The following is a 16,881-nucleotide window of genomic DNA, read 5'->3' on the forward strand; positions in this document are numbered from 1 at the left end:
GTAAACCCCATCAAACTAAATAGGACTAACTTCTGAGTAGGCATGGTAAGAGTTGTACTGTTAACTGGTTTAAAAGCCATTCCCTTCATTCATTACATTTCTATAGTGTCCAATAGCTGAAGCATTTTGGATGGTTTACAAAGATTAAAAGCCATTGAAATTAGGGATGCTGACAAAAATGAGTTCGGATTTCTAAGAATCCAACCTGTGGAATCTGCTGTGGACTGGGCTCCCCAAGCCGCACAGAGTCCGAGGACTTCCAGGTTTATTTATTTTTTACTTTTCCGAAATTTATGCAAATTCATTCATAGAAAAATACACAAGTCTCTGCTGAGACATATGTCATGCTGGAAAATATACGCGGGCAAAAGTCAAATGGAATGGGGGATAATGCACTAAATGTTATGTACTAACATAAATTTCATAAATTGTTGCAAAAATTCTTGTGGAATTATTTGCGTATTTTTCTGCATAATGGGGGAAAATCCAATCTTGTCTGTGAACGAACGCTGGAATGAACTAACCTTATACTGTTAGTTTTACCCTACCCTGTGCCTGCTTACCCTACCCTGTACCTGTACCCTACCCTGTACCTGTTGGCATTCTCTTCCCCTCCTTATTGTTTTACTATGATTTTATTAGATTGTAAGCCTGTGCGGCAGGGCCTTGCTATTTACTGTTTTACTCTGTACAGCACCATGTACATTGATGGTGCTATATAAATAAATAAATAATAATAATAATGAGCAACATTGCACAATCCATGAAAGACACAAAATCTCCAGACATCCCTAACTAAAATACATTATAAATAGAATAAAAAACCATTTACGTACAAACATATAAACAGACAACACACACATGCAGACTCACATATACCCCTTTCCCTAGCAAAACCTAGGAACTGTGAAACTAGGCTGACAACTGTTACCCAGAGGACTTTTTCGTCTGTCACCCAGACTCTGGAATGGCGGGCTGGAGGAGATTCGTCAGCTTAACATTCTTTCCGAGTTTAAAATAGCTATTCAGACTTGTCTCTTCTGTAGGCCTACCCAGATGAATTTTAAACTTAAGAATTTTAAGTTTAATTGATTGTTATTTTAATATCGTATTGGTTTGATATGCTCTTTTAATTAGTTTTATACATTTTATTTATATTGTATTGTTGTATTAATTTCATTAATTTCATTCCCCGCCTCGATGATGATGATGGTTATTCTGGTTGGGAGGGATCTATAACGATGAATTCTGAGGGTCTCCACCAAGCTATTATTTGGAGGAAGTCATGATAGTTAATAGTTAAACTGGTATAAAACTGTCATAAATATGCAGTGTAGAACTGTATAGTGTAGATGTGCCCAAAGAGACTTTGCTGTAAATCCAGAATGCAATTATTGACTTGGTTGGTAGAATATTAATACGTTTTATCTACCAGCAATGAGTGGCAGGTTTTGCATGTTGTGCTAGGAATTAAAATATTTGTTTGATACATGAATCTCCCAGTCCAGGGATTTGGAGGTGAGTGATGAGGAGTGAAGATCTCCCTCACAATAATTTGGATGGAGGAGTGAAGATCTTCCTCGCAATAATTTGGACAGAACAAGAGCTCAGCAGAGTGTTGACTCTTTAAGCTAAGCCTGTCCTTTGCAAAGCTACCTACATCCAGTATACAGATTTTTGTATATGAGAAGTAAATCAGCCAAACAAGGTGGCTGAAAAAGCCTGCTCTTGCTAATCAGAAATGTTTGATAACTAAATTTGTATGGAGGGTCAATATGTATGAGTTTAAAAACATATTTACAAATGAAAGAGTTAAAAATTATTTAATCCAAGGGTAATCTGAATGTGACATATATTCTTTGCTTTGATCTATGGATCCTTCTTCTTAACTCTGTCTTTTGTCGTTGTTAGGACTATAGATTAGCTAACCTCTCTCCTTTCTTCTAAATATTCTTTTTTGTTTTCAGGGTGTTCCGGGAGAGGCTGGTGCTGCTGGTCTTGTTGGTCCCAGAGTAAGTAGCATACAATTAAAATCTAGCAATATAATCATACAGCTCTTGGATGGAGCATGTTTAAGAAACAGCTTGGCTTTCCACTCATCCTGAGCTCTCTCCCCAGCAGTAATAAGCTCTCTTTCCTGTTTAGGGTGAACGTGGCTTCCCAGGTGAACGTGGATCTCCAGGTTCCCAAGGATTGCAGGGTTCCCGTGGGCTTCCTGGCACTCCTGGTACTGATGGACCCAAGGTAGGTTGCATCTTTGCATTACTTCTTGTCCTGGGGTGCAGACTATTCACTTCCCCCCTCTGGTTGCTGCAATATATTTATTTATTTATTTATTTATTTATTTATTTATCATACTTATACCCCGCTCCTCAGCCAAAAAAGGCTCTCGGAGCGGCTTACACTTAGCAAAAAAGACAGTCCCTGCCCTCAGGCTTACAATCTAATAAAGACATGACACACTAGGAAAAGGAGTCAAGGAGGGAGGGAGGGAGGAGAGAGAAAGAAAGAGAGAGAGAAAGAGAGAGAGTCCAGCAGGAGCAGGCCCCAATGTTACTTCTGCCTGCTCCTGTACCCTCGGTCCTTCTTCTTCCCCACAGGGCCAAGATGGCAGTTTGCCCTGTGGGGGGGGGGAAGAGTCCAGCAGGAGCAGGCCCCGATGTTACTTCTGCCTGCTCCTGTCCCCTCGGTCCTTCTTCTTCCCCACAGGGCCAAGATGGCAGTTTGCCCTGTGGGGTGGGAAGCGTCCAGCAGGAGCAGGCCCCGATGTTACTTCTGCCTGCTCCTGTCCCCTTGGTCCTTCTTCTTCCCCACAGGGCCAAGATGGCAGTTTGCCCTGTGGGGGGGAAGAGTCCAGCAGGAGCAGGCCCCGATGTTACTTCTGCCTGCTCCTGTCCCCTCGGTCCTTCTTCTTCCCCACAGGGCCAAGATGGCAGTTTGCCCTGGGGGGGGGGAGAGTCCAGCAGGAGCAGGCCCCGATGTTACTTCTGCCTGCTCCTGTCCCCTCGGTCCTTCTTCTTCCCCACAGGGCCAAGATGGCAGTTTGCCCTGTGGGGGGGAAGAGTCCAGCAGGAGCAGGCCCCGATGTTACTTCTGCCTGCTCCTGTCCCCTCGGTCCTTCTTCTTCCCCACAGGGCCAAGATGGCAGTTTGCCCTGTGGGGGGGGAGAGTCCAGCAGGAGCAGGCCCCGATGTTACTTCTGCCTGCTCCTGTCCCCTCGGTCCTTCTTCTTCCCCACAGGGCCAAGATGGCAGTTTGCCCTGGGGGGTGGGGGAGAGTCCAGCAGGAGCAGGCCCCGATGTTACTTCTGCCTGCTCCTGTCCCCTCGGTCCTTCTTCAATATAACTAAATGTGACATATATTCTTTGCTTTCAATATACCAAAGAGTTCATGGCATCTCAATCTCCCAGACACATTTATTTATTTATTACATTTTTATACCACCAACTAGCCGAAGCTATTAGGGAAATCATCTGAGAGGTGTTTGTGCGATGTTAGGAAGCTCCTTCTATGAGGAGGTCTTGGTCAGTGCAGTAAGAATTGGATTCATTGTGAAAGGGCAGCTAAATACAGAGGATATTTCCCTAATTTCTGCAGCCTCTGATGTTTGTCTGGAAGTCTAAATGATTAGTCTCATGTTAATGAATAATGGTGACAGTCTATCCACTGAGGAGCCATCTCTAGTCCTGAAAATCCAGTGTGAGCCACACCCAAGCAGTAACATTGTGATTGTGACCTTTGTTTTTCTTTTCCAGGGTGCGACTGGTCCTGCTGGTGCCGTTGGAGCCCAAGGTCCCCCAGGTCTACAAGGAATGCCTGGTGAGAGAGGAGCTGCAGGTATTTCCGGACCAAAGGGAGACAGGGTAAGTGACGCCCTTACACGGAATCTCATAGGGTTGTTTTGTAAAGGGTTGGGCGTTGCATAAAACAGCCAAGTGCAATTGAAAACTGTGTTGTTTACTTTTTGCCATTTCCTCCTCGCTGGGGTAGTTATCGTAAATTAAGAGGGTGGGGGGTCTCAGAATTACCAGTTAATATTGGCTACTTATTATCAACCTCTTTCTTTGTTATCCTTCAACAGGGTGATATTGGTGAGAAGGGTCCAGAAGGCGCTCCTGGCAAAGATGGCGGCAGAGTAAGTTAGCAGTGAAGCCTTACTGTTCCTCTCATAGGGCAGCAAACAGCCTATTTAGTGAAACAAGCAGAGGACTATGGGAAACACACCTCCACTGGGAGAATATGCTGCTTGCCTACCTACCTGCTTTGTTTTTTCTTCTCTTTAAAAAGAGAAGAAAATGACTGGAGTATAGGACAACTATGATCAAGGCAAGATAGGACTTTGGTTGGAGCCAGACCTTGAAACCTATTAATCTAAGAGAGATTTAGCCAAAACGGCTTAATTACAGAATATTCTCAAACTATTAAAAGAGAGAAACTTCCAGGGACTGATAAAGAAGTGCCAGATGTTCCAGCCTCTTACTGAGACACGTCTTAAGTTGAGACATCCTGTCACATCTTGTATGAGCTTCAGAAAGAGCAGGGACGTCTTTTAGGATTGTCCTGTCCAGTGCATATCAAATAGTTTATGAACTGAAGTGATATGGTTTGAGTGAGAATAGATGACTGTTAGATGCCAACTCCTGTATTAATATTATTGTGGTTGGGTATTAAAATGTAAGAGGAAAGTCAAATAAATGATCAGATAATTATATGAATATTCACTGATGATATAGTGAGCTAATTAATCTTCCCACTAAGAGCAAACAATCAGTTTGCTTATCTGTTTTGCAGTGAAACAGGGTCATCTAAAAATAAATTAGTTCCTACATACCCAGGGGAGTTATATGCAGAAGTATAAACATTTGTAAATTAAATGAAAAAGTTTTTTTTAAAAAAAAACCAAACATCCTGGCAACAACCTAGAAGGGAAGGTTGGCTTATATTAAATATCCTGGAAGGGAGGATTAGCTTCAGGGAATACAGGAGGATGGAAACGTAAAAGAACACCTTTGCCTTTTCCCATTCTCCAGAATCCTCCTTCCCCTATTCCCGTTATATAGATAAAAAATGCTGGGATTCCAGGTTGGCAGACACTTATGTAGCACAGCAAGAAAAGGCTTCAGGAAAGCAGGAAAGAAAGAAAAAGGTGTCCTTTTCCCCTTTCCTTCTCCTGAAACCTCTTTTAACCCTAACCCCATGAGGCCTGAGCAGGACTATATGCCTCCTACTCCACAATGGAGCCTTGAATTGGAGCACTGCTCTTCAACGCTGCAGCATTTTGTTGCAGGTCCCACTTAAGTTCATCATTCCAGACTTTGTGCCAGATCTATAAGTGAACTGCAAGTGTGCTATGAGAAATGAATTGATCAAATCATGAATGGTTCCTGTAAGTCTGAAGTACCCACCCACAGAGGAGTCTGTCTGCTGCATCTCTACATGATGGACTGCTCTGGCCTTGTCTCCTTCCAATCAATCTTTACTGGAGGCAAGTAATCCTACTGCACCTCTGAACTGAGTGTGATCAGATTTTTCCAGCATTCTTGATGTAGAAATGCCAGCAGAAATGCGCATCCTCAAAGAAAAAGATGGCCCTTGAGTCAATCTGGGCACAATCAGCTAGAAAAAAAAGGGGTTATAATTCCTACATAGTTAGGCATGTTTAAGTTCATTGAAATCAATATGCTTATACATGCATAGCTCTGCTTGGATTTATGCCAATGAAAACCTTTAAGTAATAACTACTAGTGACCCACAGCTGTTAGGCAGAAAAAGACCAGGTTTATAGTGGTAAATATAACTTCATTCAAATGTTATTTATTGGCATGATGAACTTTGTGATAAAATGGCTGTCAGGAAATTGCTGCAGGCAGCAAAGCATTGTTGCAGGGCACAAGGGAGATTTCTGAAGTGGACAGGTAGGAGGGGGCTATTAGCTGGGTTTGGATGGCTTCATAAGCCAAGAAATGGCTGAAACGTCCCCGCTACACACACACACACACACACACACACACACACTTTATTCCTCTCTTTATGGTGTGCCTGAATATAATGCAGAAATATCTATAGTTTTCCATGGGTGTCAGCTTCAAAATAGGCCAGGATCCTAAACCTTGGTTTGAACTTGGTTTAGGATCCTGGCTTGTTCTGAAGCAGTTGACCATAGTTTCCTAGTTTGGCTGAAATGGGAAACTATGGTTAATTACAGACATCTGCATTGCATGTATGTAGATACCTGGTATTCATGGTGGAGGAACAAACCACAGTATTTTTTTTACTTAACATTTTATATCTCAAAATGCTTGTTCCTCTCTGAACTAACTAATGGAAAGGCCATTACAGGCGAAGTTTCTCGTGCTGATAATTCAGTGGTCTCCAGACTGTATGCTGTAAAAAGAGCTGAATTATGCCTTTAAAATGAAGCTACCATGCTGGATGCAACCACCACTTTGTGCTCCTTAAACCAAGGATGTGCCCACTCTGCCAGTATATGGGCAGTTACATCATCCTGAGAGAGGGAGTAAGGATGCACCAGCGTTCCCTAATACTGCCTCTGCAAGAGGAGGCAAGCACAGTAGAATTCCAAACGCATCACCATTGCTGAGAAAGCATGACCCTGGGCATGTCTACACCATGCCTCATATCTGGATTGTCCCTGGGCATCCACGTGACACACAGGGGATCCTAGGAGCAGGGAGGGATGATCCCTCCATTTCCCTGGGATTTCTGGGACCACTTTCCCCCCAGTTTTTCCCACAATCCTGGGATGATCCCGAGGATCGCGGGTGGTGTGGTGCCCATCCCAGCTTCTTCCCTCCTTCCTGCGAGTAGTGGAGGTCAGCAGAGAGAAGGAGCTGGGCTGGGAGGAGTCCACGGACATCGGGGCGGGGGGAGTGGGTTTTTTTATTTTTTGTTTTTACTTTTTCATTGGAGTGCAAGTGTGCTGCAGCTCCTGCCTTTTTTTTTAAAAAAAAATGGCCGCAACAATGCAACGGCCCTTTTTCCTGATAGGACATCACACTTCCTTTTAGATGGCCAGGGACGATCTTGGAAACAGGTAGGTCCGGGATCAACCCCCCTCCCTCTACACCCTATGGAATAAACATCCCCCCCTGCATTCCTTAGCCCTGACTGAACTGGCAAAGGGCAGGTTAGGACACCAACGGGGAATACTAACTGGGCTATCTTGCAGTTGCAATGAGAATGCCTGGCCATTGTTCTGACAGCTGACCAAGAAAACATATATAAATCTTCCAATTTTAATCTAGAGGCGGGGAAAACACTTGTACCCCAAGTATAGAAAGTTTCGGAAACACTATGCCTTATTCTGTAACTTCCAACAAAGCATACAAATGGGAAACACGTGTTTTTCACCAGCACACCTACGCCTTATCTTTCCTTTTGCCAGGGTTTGACTGGTCCCATTGGTCCTCCTGGTCCTGGTGGTGCCAATGGAGAGAAGGTAAGAAAGCCTGTTTTATGTTGGTTATATTTGTTTGAGTCGTGTGACAGGCAGACTCAGCATGTAAGTCCTGTGAATATTTTTTTACTGATCTAATAGGAACTTCTTCTCCCTAGGGCAGGGATGGGATCTACTTTGTTTCTTACTAGAATGCTGGGATCAACCAACTAGTTTCAGGTGCAAAATAGTGGCTCAGATGGGCAGACATATGCTGAGAACTAAGGAACAGGGTGCCCTTGAGCACATGCTCAGCTCAGGAATTTCTGATCAATACCAGATCGAAGCTTGCAAGTCCTTTCATACAAAAATCCACACCTGCTTCCCCCTAAGCATTCTTTAGGAGGGAAAGGCTTTTCAGCCATTGTTGTTGTTAGCTAATGGGGAATCATTGCTGATCTACTGCAAATCACTCAGAGGTCTATCAGTACCTCCTGATCTATCTTCAGGCCACCCCTGCCCAAGGTAAACCTGGGGATTGTAGTTCTGTAATAGGAGTCTAACAGAATTATCAGCACTTCCTTTAACCTTCAATTCCAAAGATGTCAGTTAAACTGGTGTATATATAAACCAGTATACATTTAGAGTACAGATATGTCCTATGCTCATGTTTATTGGAAAAGGGCAGATTGGAGACGCTTGGGAATGCTGGAGGAGCTGTAGCACAGTGGGAAGGGTTTTGAAGTGTTAAAATGAATAAGATAATATATGTTTCACCCAGGGCTTCATAACCTGGTACCCCAAATATTTTACTATAAGTCTGAGGGCAGGGACTGTCTTAGAATCATAGAATAGTAGAGTTGGAAGGGGCCTAAAAGGCCATCAAGTCCAGCTCCTTGCTAAGTGCTTGTTTTTCAATGTTTAGACTGTTTAGACTGTTTAGACTGTTTAGACTGTTTAGACTGTTTAGGTGCTTTATATATAATAGTAAAATAGTAATTGTGCAGTCTCATCTTCCATGTAGTACCAGAACACTTCATCCCACCAACATATTAATCCCACCTGTTATTCTAAGCTAGTTCCACTAGCAATAGCGGAGGGTATCCTCCATCTCCAGGAGACTTCATTTCAGTCAAATCTCTGCCCCTTTACCTCAGCTCCAAATTATGAACCAGAGACCTGACTGCCTCACTTTTCTCCTTTCTCTTCCTCCAGGGTGAATCTGGCCTTCCCGGCCCATCTGGTGCTGCTGGTACTCGTGGTGCCCCCGTAAGTTTGATATAAGTATGAATTCTTCTGAAGAAGTACTTTGGAATTCAGGGGAGGGGAGAGTTCCAGCTTGGCCTGTAGAATCTTTGGAATCTTAACAAGGAAATCATGGAACTTCTGTGAATAACATAGGGGGAATCAGGCACACACCTTCCTGGGGATTGTTTTCACACTGGTGGGGGACGTGTGCTGCTCTGGTTGTGTAGAGATCACCTTAGTGCTTTGACTGGCATCTAGCAAAGGCCATTGGAGATTTATCTGGTTTAGCTGGAGTCTCATTCTTTCTAATAAATGAGTACTATTTGATATTTATGAATCTTTGACCTTCTATTATTGCTAACTGGCATGAGAAGGCAGTTCTCATTACTGGAAGGACTGGGCCTTACTATGCTATACATTGTAAGGTTGTGGCACTTTTCACATAGGGCAGGGAATGGCACTTCGTGGTCTGCAGGCTGAATCAGGCTGCTGAAGTAACTTTGTCTTTCTCATAGTGCCCCTACCTCAAGTTATCTTGTAAGGAAAAGAAGCAATGGATACCCATGAATATTTAATATACAGTTTATTGCAATGCTGCCCCATGAACCTTCCTGCAAGGGCAAAGTACCACTAGCAGTCTTTCTCTTGAGGGTATCTTGGGAAGCACCTTTATTCCTAGGGTTCCCAGTCAATGACCTCACACTGAGCAGAAGGACTTTATTATAGATCCAACTATATCTGGGAGTGGTGGGGAGTTCTAGCCCCTGAACTAATGATGTCTAGAGAACAGAACTGACCCTGACAATGCAGAAATTGGACATTCCTGGCAGAGGACTGGGTAGGTGGGATCTCTTTAGTTCTCTCTTCCTTGCTGTGGCTAATGGCTGTTTCTGTTTCAGGGTGACCGTGGTGAACCTGGTGCTCCAGGCCCTGCTGGATTTGCTGGCCCTCCTGTGAGTACTGCCTGATATTTCCAGATCCTTACACCCCTTTTCCTTTGTGACATGCTCTCATAACCCTGGATTCCTCTCATTGTGGACTCTTTTGCTTTCCTCCTCAATGCAGGGTGCTGATGGCCAACCTGGTACTAAAGGAGAGCAAGGCGAATCTGGCCAGAAAGGAGACGCTGGGGCCCCAGGCCCACAAGGTCCATCTGGTGCTCCTGGCCCACAGGTCAGTAAATCTTAATTCCTCATCTTAGGCTGGAAGCCAATGACTAGCAACATCTAGGTGAGGATTCTTGTAGATGCTGGAGGGGAGATGCTGCCTCTTTGAAACAAGGGGTGGGCACCATGCTTGGAATCTGTGTTGAGGCTAAACCTTACAGAGGGAAGATATTGGAGCAGATTCTCATTCATATGGAATTGGCTTTCTCCCCCTTAGTCATTAGTCAAGTTGGACTAGGCAAAGTCATGGAAGGCAGATCTCTTAACTTCTATGAGCAAGGGTACAAAGGAAGTGTAATTCTAAGGACTAGTTGCTGGGCTTTTCATGCACTGCATGAGAATAGGTAGGAGGTCGCACTTTTCAGTGTACAAAGTGCCTTACGACAACTTTTACTGCCTTTTACTATGCACAATGCACCCATACACACAAAATTGGCCAGGTTAGCATCATGCAAAGGAATGGCAAGCAGTAGACACTGAAAGAGAGCAGGAAGGATGCTGGGGCTGGAGGCACTCTGGCTGCTTCTCTTAAATCTGTACTACATTGACAGATGCACATTGAGAAGATTCATCCTTACCTCCATCCAACCCGTTTTTATTGTCTCTCTCTCTCTGCAGGGTCCAACTGGTGTGAATGGTCCAAAGGGAGCACGTGGTGCACAGGGACCCCCAGTAAGTATTTTGTGAATAATTTGCATTCTTCTTGCAGCCAGGGACATGGTGTTATCTTGGGCGATGTCCTTCCCTTACAGGCACCTCTGGTCTTAGGTTTTTCTATCCTTACTGATAACTGTGTGATAGGACACAATGGTTAAAAGATAATTTGGTTTAAGTGATGTTTTGAACCAGCCTTCCCCAACCCGGTGTCCTCCAGATGTGTTGGACTGCAAATCCTGTCATTTGCAGCCAGCATGGGAGTGCATCGGGAGGGCACCAGATTCGACCAGGGTGACTTGTACTTTTCAGCACCTTGGAGAGTGGAAGTCTATAAGAACTTCACTTGGCTGTACACTTCTATTTGAAGACTAGTGGCAGGGAACCTCAGCCTGCTCCTCCACCCTTTTTAATCTGATAACTTTAAAACTACCCCATCGTTTGTATACATTTGGTCTCACTCTAATGTTTTGGGGGTTATGTCAAGCAGGTGGGGTTTTGTGAGAGATATGGGCAGCGTTCATTAGCTTAAAAGGATGGTTTATACCTGCTTTTCAGCTCCCCATAAAGGCGGGATACAAATAATAATAATAATAATAATAATAATAATAATAATAATAATAATCCCTCTTTGGAGTCACTCTGGCCAATTGGCCAATTTAAAACTGGTAAGGTGGACGCAAGACAAAAAAGTTTCTACACCCCGCTGTAGATACTCCAGCTGGCTGTTGTCTCCCATATACACGAGGAAGAGCTGTTGCTCAGTGACAGACCACATGCTTTGCCTATACAAGATCACAGATCCAGCCCTTGATATCTCGACTTAAAGCAGGGGTGGGCAACCTGTGGCCTTTTAACTACTTGCAGCCCTTGGCCTAATTTCAAGCGCCCTCTGCATGTGATCAGTTCAGAACCTCTCCTTCCCTGGCAGTCCACTGCTTGGGTAGAAAGAGTGGGGGAGAGAAAAGGGGGTGACCAAAAGTGAGAAAAGGGGGTGATGCCTCATGTTTGGCTTTGGCCCTCCCCACCACTGACTTTGGCCCTGCTCTCTGCCAACATTTGGCCCCTGACAGGTTACCCCCGGGGAAATGTAGCCCTCAACAGGCCCATCCTTAACTTAAAAAGCTCTTAGATAGAATAGTTGGGAAAGATCTCTGCCTTGTGCTGTAAGTTTCTGCCAGTTTGTGTAGATTGTACTCTGCTAACTCACTGTAAGGCAGTATCTTATAACTCCTCCTAAGGGAATAGGATCACAGTTTAGGTCAAGCTGGTAATCAGTTCTTGTCTTCAGAAGGTTTTCTTAACTACATCATCCTTGAACACCAGCCTAGAACAGGGCCAGATTGAATTTCAGTGAAGCTTGCAGGGGCCACATTCCAGATGTAGGCGAGGCTGAAGGCAAAAGGAGTGGGGGCCAAAAATACAAAACAATACCAGAAGTTTGTAGCTTAAAGTTCTTACTGCCAGAAAGTAAAGCCTTAGGAGAGGCATTTCAACCTATTAGAAGTGTGTGTGTGGGGGGGGAATTGCACAAAAGTCAGGAAACCACCAGGGTGTGGGCACTCTGGGGACCCCAGGAGGGCCAGATTTGGCCCCCTGAGCTAGAGTTCCCCACCCTTGGCCTAGAAGATACAAATCAGTTTGAAGTGGAGTGGCTTAAAAGGCCCAGCATTGAGCAAAAGGCAGGAAATTAAACAAATAAATGAATGAATAAATAAATAAATAAATAAATAAATAAATAAGGGAAGGCTCTTTCTTACTTGATTTCTCCTGGGAACCAGCAAGTTTTGCATTGCCTGCTAGAGATTAGCTACCTGCAGCCTAATCTCCTGCACAACTATGGGCCAAGTGCCTCGCTTGATGCTTTTAACAAACTTGGATTTCCTGGCTGCTGTGGTGAACCACAAATTAGAGCAACATTGGCCTGAGTGATAGTTGCATGATGAGTTAAGAATTCAGATTTAAGATCGTGGTCTGTTGATGGACTCAGCAATCAACAAGCAAACAGTAGGTTGGTGATGGGTTCCCTATCCTAATACCCAAACCACCCATATTGGAAACCATATTTGCGCTTTCCCTCTATTCATGTACCAATTGCCAGCAGGACATTGACACAAGGCATGTGGAAGAAATAGAAGGACTCCCATAATCAGCCTACCTGAGAGTTTTTCTGATACTTTCCAAGCAGGGTGAAGTTTCAGCAAGATCTTGAAACCTTGTTTAGCCTTCAGTGAAACAGAATGAAAACACACCAAGAAGCTGGACGTGCCTTTTCTCAACCCACCCACTGCAGCCTCTCCAGCGCTCTGCTCATAACTCTTCTTTATTCTTCCTTCCTAGGGTGCAACTGGATTCCCTGGTGCAGCAGGAAGAGTTGGACCACCAGGCCCCAACGTAAGTTCTTCATCAATAAGCACAGATTTTTAAAAAAAATTAGGAGTATCAGCAACTTGGTAAGAGGTATTAAGTGGGAAACAGGCAGGGCTCTTTCTTGGCTTTAATGTATCGAAGAGGAGGGGGTAAAGGCCTGAAGTATATAAGCGTATAACAAGTGCATTTGTACATGAAACAAAAACAGGGAATAATTGGACTCACTTTTAGGGGATAAGATTGCAATACAAAATTATTTGGCGGGGGGAACAGGCACTTATGCTGCGATCAATCAGCTTAAATGTGATAAAGGAAAATTCCAAGTGCTTCAAGAAGAAAGGGGGGAAACACCCTAAATGCATAAAAATAATAAGAGATAACTGACTTGATAGCATTCCAGAGGAAAGGGATCTAGACGTGGTAGAAGATGAGTAACTGACTGCAATACTTTACTTATTTATCTGAAAGTAAGCCCCATTAAATGGACATGTATAGGATTGTGTTGTGAATATAAGACTTGGGAGGGGCCGTAACTCAGTAGTTGAGCAACTGCTTTGCCTTCAGAAGGTTCCAGGTTCAATCCCTGGTTTCTCCAGGGAGTGTTAGAAAAGAATCCTGCCTGAAATCCTGGAGAGTTGCTGCCAGTCAGTGTTAACAATACTGGGTTAGATGGACCAAGGGTCTGACTCAGTATAGGGAAACTTTCTACTTAAGATTCTGTTGAGGGGAAACATCAAATGGCTTGCCTTGCTAAAACCGTTATACTGGAGTCATGGAAAATATAGGCACAGGCATTTTTGAAGTGACACAATACAAATAAAATAGAATCTAAAACTGTATCCAGATCGAAACAAATCCAGTGGTTCTAAAACAGCACAGCGGTCAGCCTGCCAATATAGAATCCGAAACAGCATATCATATTTATTTCAGGATTTAATTTTTGTGAACTGCCCAGAGAGCTTTGGCTATTGGGTGATACCTATATTGAATGAATGAATGAAGTGAGAAGGTCTGGCAGGCCTGCTGAGGCAAGGAGTTCAACAAGCAGGACACCACTAACAAGGCCCTGTTCCTTGTAAGCCACCTGCCTAATCTCAGGTGGTGTGGTGCCTCAGAGAAGGGCTTTTCTTGATTACATTTCACAGGATTGCATATGGGGAGAGGTGTTCCTTCAGGAACTTGAAGAACCTCAATATGCTCATGATTTGCTTAGCCCCACTTATGGTGCAGATAAACTATCTTTTCTTTTTTAAAAAACAATTCCAATTCACCTTACAGCCAAATGAATTCGATCATGTCCCACAAAACAGCAGTTAGCAATTCTTCTCTGGACAAGATGGATTAGTGTTCCCTTACAACAGTATTAGCTTTCATGCAGAGTATCCATCTTTGGGGTCTTGTTAGATCTTCACGTTCCCATTTTCAAACCAGCGTCGACTCAAGTCACACATCCTTTCCGTCATCTAGTCTTTGTGTTTTCCTCCTAGGGCAATCCTGGTCCCCCAGGTGCACCAGGTGCTTCAGGTAAAGATGGCCCCAAGGGTGCTCGTGGTGATGGAGGCCCAACTGGACGTGCTGGTGATCCTGGTTTGCAAGGCCCTGCTGGTGCCCCAGGCGAGAAGGGAGAATCTGGAGAAGATGGCCCTCCTGTATGTATACCCCCTGACTTTTTGCATACACAATTGAACTGTGACTGACTGCTATTTCTTTTGTAAATTAACTCCCGTCTCTTCCGCTTTTCCCCCCTGCAGGGTGCTGATGGCCCACCTGGACCTCAAGGTTTGGCTGGACAGAGAGGCATTGTTGGTCTTCCTGGTCAGCGTGGTGAGAGAGGCTTCCCTGGTCTGCCTGGTCCTTCTGTAAGTGATTTTGGGAGTTAAAGTCAGAAAAAAATGTTGACATGCAGATGCATAGCCAAGTTCAAGGGCACCCTGCTGCCCAAAGATTTGCATTTGCAAGGTGCCTGGAGTTTTCTGCCAATGTTTTAAACGCTGAAAGGTTTGCTGACTTTGCAGGAGGCTCAGCACTTTCAAGTTAATTTTTAAAAACTTTTTGTATTTAAATCACTGTCTGCTGAAAGCTGTAGGACCTTCATTTACCACATTCAGTATATTGAGGCTTTTGTGAATTCTGTATCAAAAAAGTGTCACATTTTGTAACACTGAATATGCAAGGAGAATTGGAAAATTTGAGCAGTTTATGGCATGACTGGTTCTTCTTCGCTTACTAAGTATGGAAAGGGAAATGTTTTGACAAGAGCTGCCATGTTTGGGCATCAAGTAGTAAAAAGATCTAGACCAGCAGAGAGTGAGGCCTATTTCCCATCTGCATAACTGAATGCAGTGACTGCTGCTCCTTAAGGTTCATTAACATAGGGAATTGTTTGTTTCAAAGCACTTTCATTTGAATATTGAGCCCAGCATGAAAAATGTATATATCAGAGAGAAGTCTTGATTTAACCTCCTCCTCTTGTTGCTGCTGCTGTTATTATTTATTATATAACTAGCTGTACCCGGCCACGCGTTGCTGGGCCATAGTCTAACACTCAAACCGTTACATCACACAGGCCTTGTTTGCAAGATGTTTGTGGCCTTGTGGGGTTATTCCATCCCAGCCAAGATGCAGAATCTGGCTATATTCTAAACTAGCTGTACCCTGCCACGTGTTGCTGTGGCTCAGTCTGGTTAAATTGAAAAGAAAGAAAAGACAAAGTGGATGTTTCTAATATGTTTAATTTCACAATGCTTGTGGATATACAATATTTTTAGTTGTTCCATTGTCTGTGTAGATATAGAGATTGTCTGGTTTGCCGACTCTAGAACACGCAACATAGAATTGTCCATGTGAGAACCAATCCGTGTCTAGATCTAAACCGCACAATTCTAAAGATTGGCCCTGAGCTTTGTTGATGGTGATTGCAAACGCCAATCGAATTGCAATCTCTTAAATTGAAATGGCATATCCGTTGGAATCATAGGAATGTGAGGAATGAGGACATCTTCACCTTTGAAAGGTCCTGTCAAGATTGTTGCTTCTACGACGTTGCTTAGTATTTTTTTTACTACAAGCCGCGTGCCGTTGCAAAGCTTCGGCTGGTTGATATTTCGCAACATGATAATTGGCACGGCGATTTTCAATTGCAGTACGTGCGGTGGCATCCCTGGCAGATCGAGTGAATTCAAAAATTCTGTTGGATAATTAACCGCTTCATCTGCTTCCACAACAGTGTCGACGGACTTGTATGTGACTGCCTCGCTTTGAATGTTAGACTGAATAATATTGTTAAGTTCGTAGACGTCTTTGTTCTTGGCCGCCATAATAGCTCGTTCACTCAGCCAGTCATGATTCTTATAATTGGTTTGAATATTGGGAAATACTTTTTGAACCAATTCTTCTTTTGACGTCGCTAAATTGCAGAAGTTATGAGGCAATGAAATTCGTCCTGAGGTCAGATCAACCGGCACCTTTCCGTTCCCAATTTCCAGCAATTGACGTGAGAATATCTCAGCTGATCGATCGTTTTGCAGCTGGACACGCATATTTGTAGTTAATTTTAACGTCTTTACGTGTCGCCACAAAGTAGAGTATTTCAGGGAAGCATTTATTTCGTCCGCTGGTGTCGATCGAGGAATTACAGGTAATGTTTGCCTGAAATCTCCTGCAAGCAATATTAATGCGTTCCAAAATGGTCTGATGTTTCCACGCAAATCTTGCAATGATCGATCAAGAGCCTCGAGCGATTTTTTGTGCGCCATTGTGCATTCATCCCAAACAATAAGTTTGCATTTTTGCAATACTTTTCCCATGCCGGATGCTTTGGAAATGTTGCACGTGGGAGTTTCAATGAATTGCATGTTCAATGGCAATTTCAAAGCGGAATGAGCAGTTCTTCCACCTGGTAGCAATGTCGCAGCTATTCCGGACGATGCAAGAGCTAAGGCTATGTCATTTTGGGATTGAATTGCTGCCAGAATCAATGTAATTAGGAACGTTTTACCAGTTCCTCCTGGCGCATCTAAGAAGAAGATTTCTCCAACCCCGTTATTG

General features: G+C 43.8%; 1 protein-coding gene across 1 annotated transcript in view; it reads left to right on the forward strand.

Annotated features, from left to right (window-relative positions):
- Window positions 1-16,881, forward strand: part of COL2A1 (collagen type II alpha 1 chain) — a 95,087-nt gene that overhangs the window by 61,584 nt on the left and 16,622 nt on the right. The window contains exons 32-43 of the mRNA XM_063119189.1: window positions 1,968-2,012; window positions 2,146-2,244; window positions 3,756-3,863; window positions 4,082-4,135; window positions 7,406-7,459; window positions 8,612-8,665; window positions 9,544-9,597; window positions 9,710-9,817; window positions 10,429-10,482; window positions 12,805-12,858; window positions 14,322-14,483; window positions 14,586-14,693. Coding sequence (XP_062975259.1) covers window positions 1,968-2,012; window positions 2,146-2,244; window positions 3,756-3,863; window positions 4,082-4,135; window positions 7,406-7,459; window positions 8,612-8,665; window positions 9,544-9,597; window positions 9,710-9,817; window positions 10,429-10,482; window positions 12,805-12,858; window positions 14,322-14,483; window positions 14,586-14,693 — 954 coding nt within the window. The remainder of the gene's footprint in view (window positions 1-1,967; window positions 2,013-2,145; window positions 2,245-3,755; window positions 3,864-4,081; window positions 4,136-7,405; window positions 7,460-8,611; window positions 8,666-9,543; window positions 9,598-9,709; window positions 9,818-10,428; window positions 10,483-12,804; window positions 12,859-14,321; window positions 14,484-14,585; window positions 14,694-16,881) is intronic.

Source organism: Elgaria multicarinata, chromosome 3 (assembly GCF_023053635.1).
Source record: "Elgaria multicarinata webbii isolate HBS135686 ecotype San Diego chromosome 3, rElgMul1.1.pri, whole genome shotgun sequence".
In the NCBI taxonomy this organism is placed as follows: domain Eukaryota; kingdom Metazoa; phylum Chordata; class Lepidosauria; order Squamata; family Anguidae; genus Elgaria; species Elgaria multicarinata.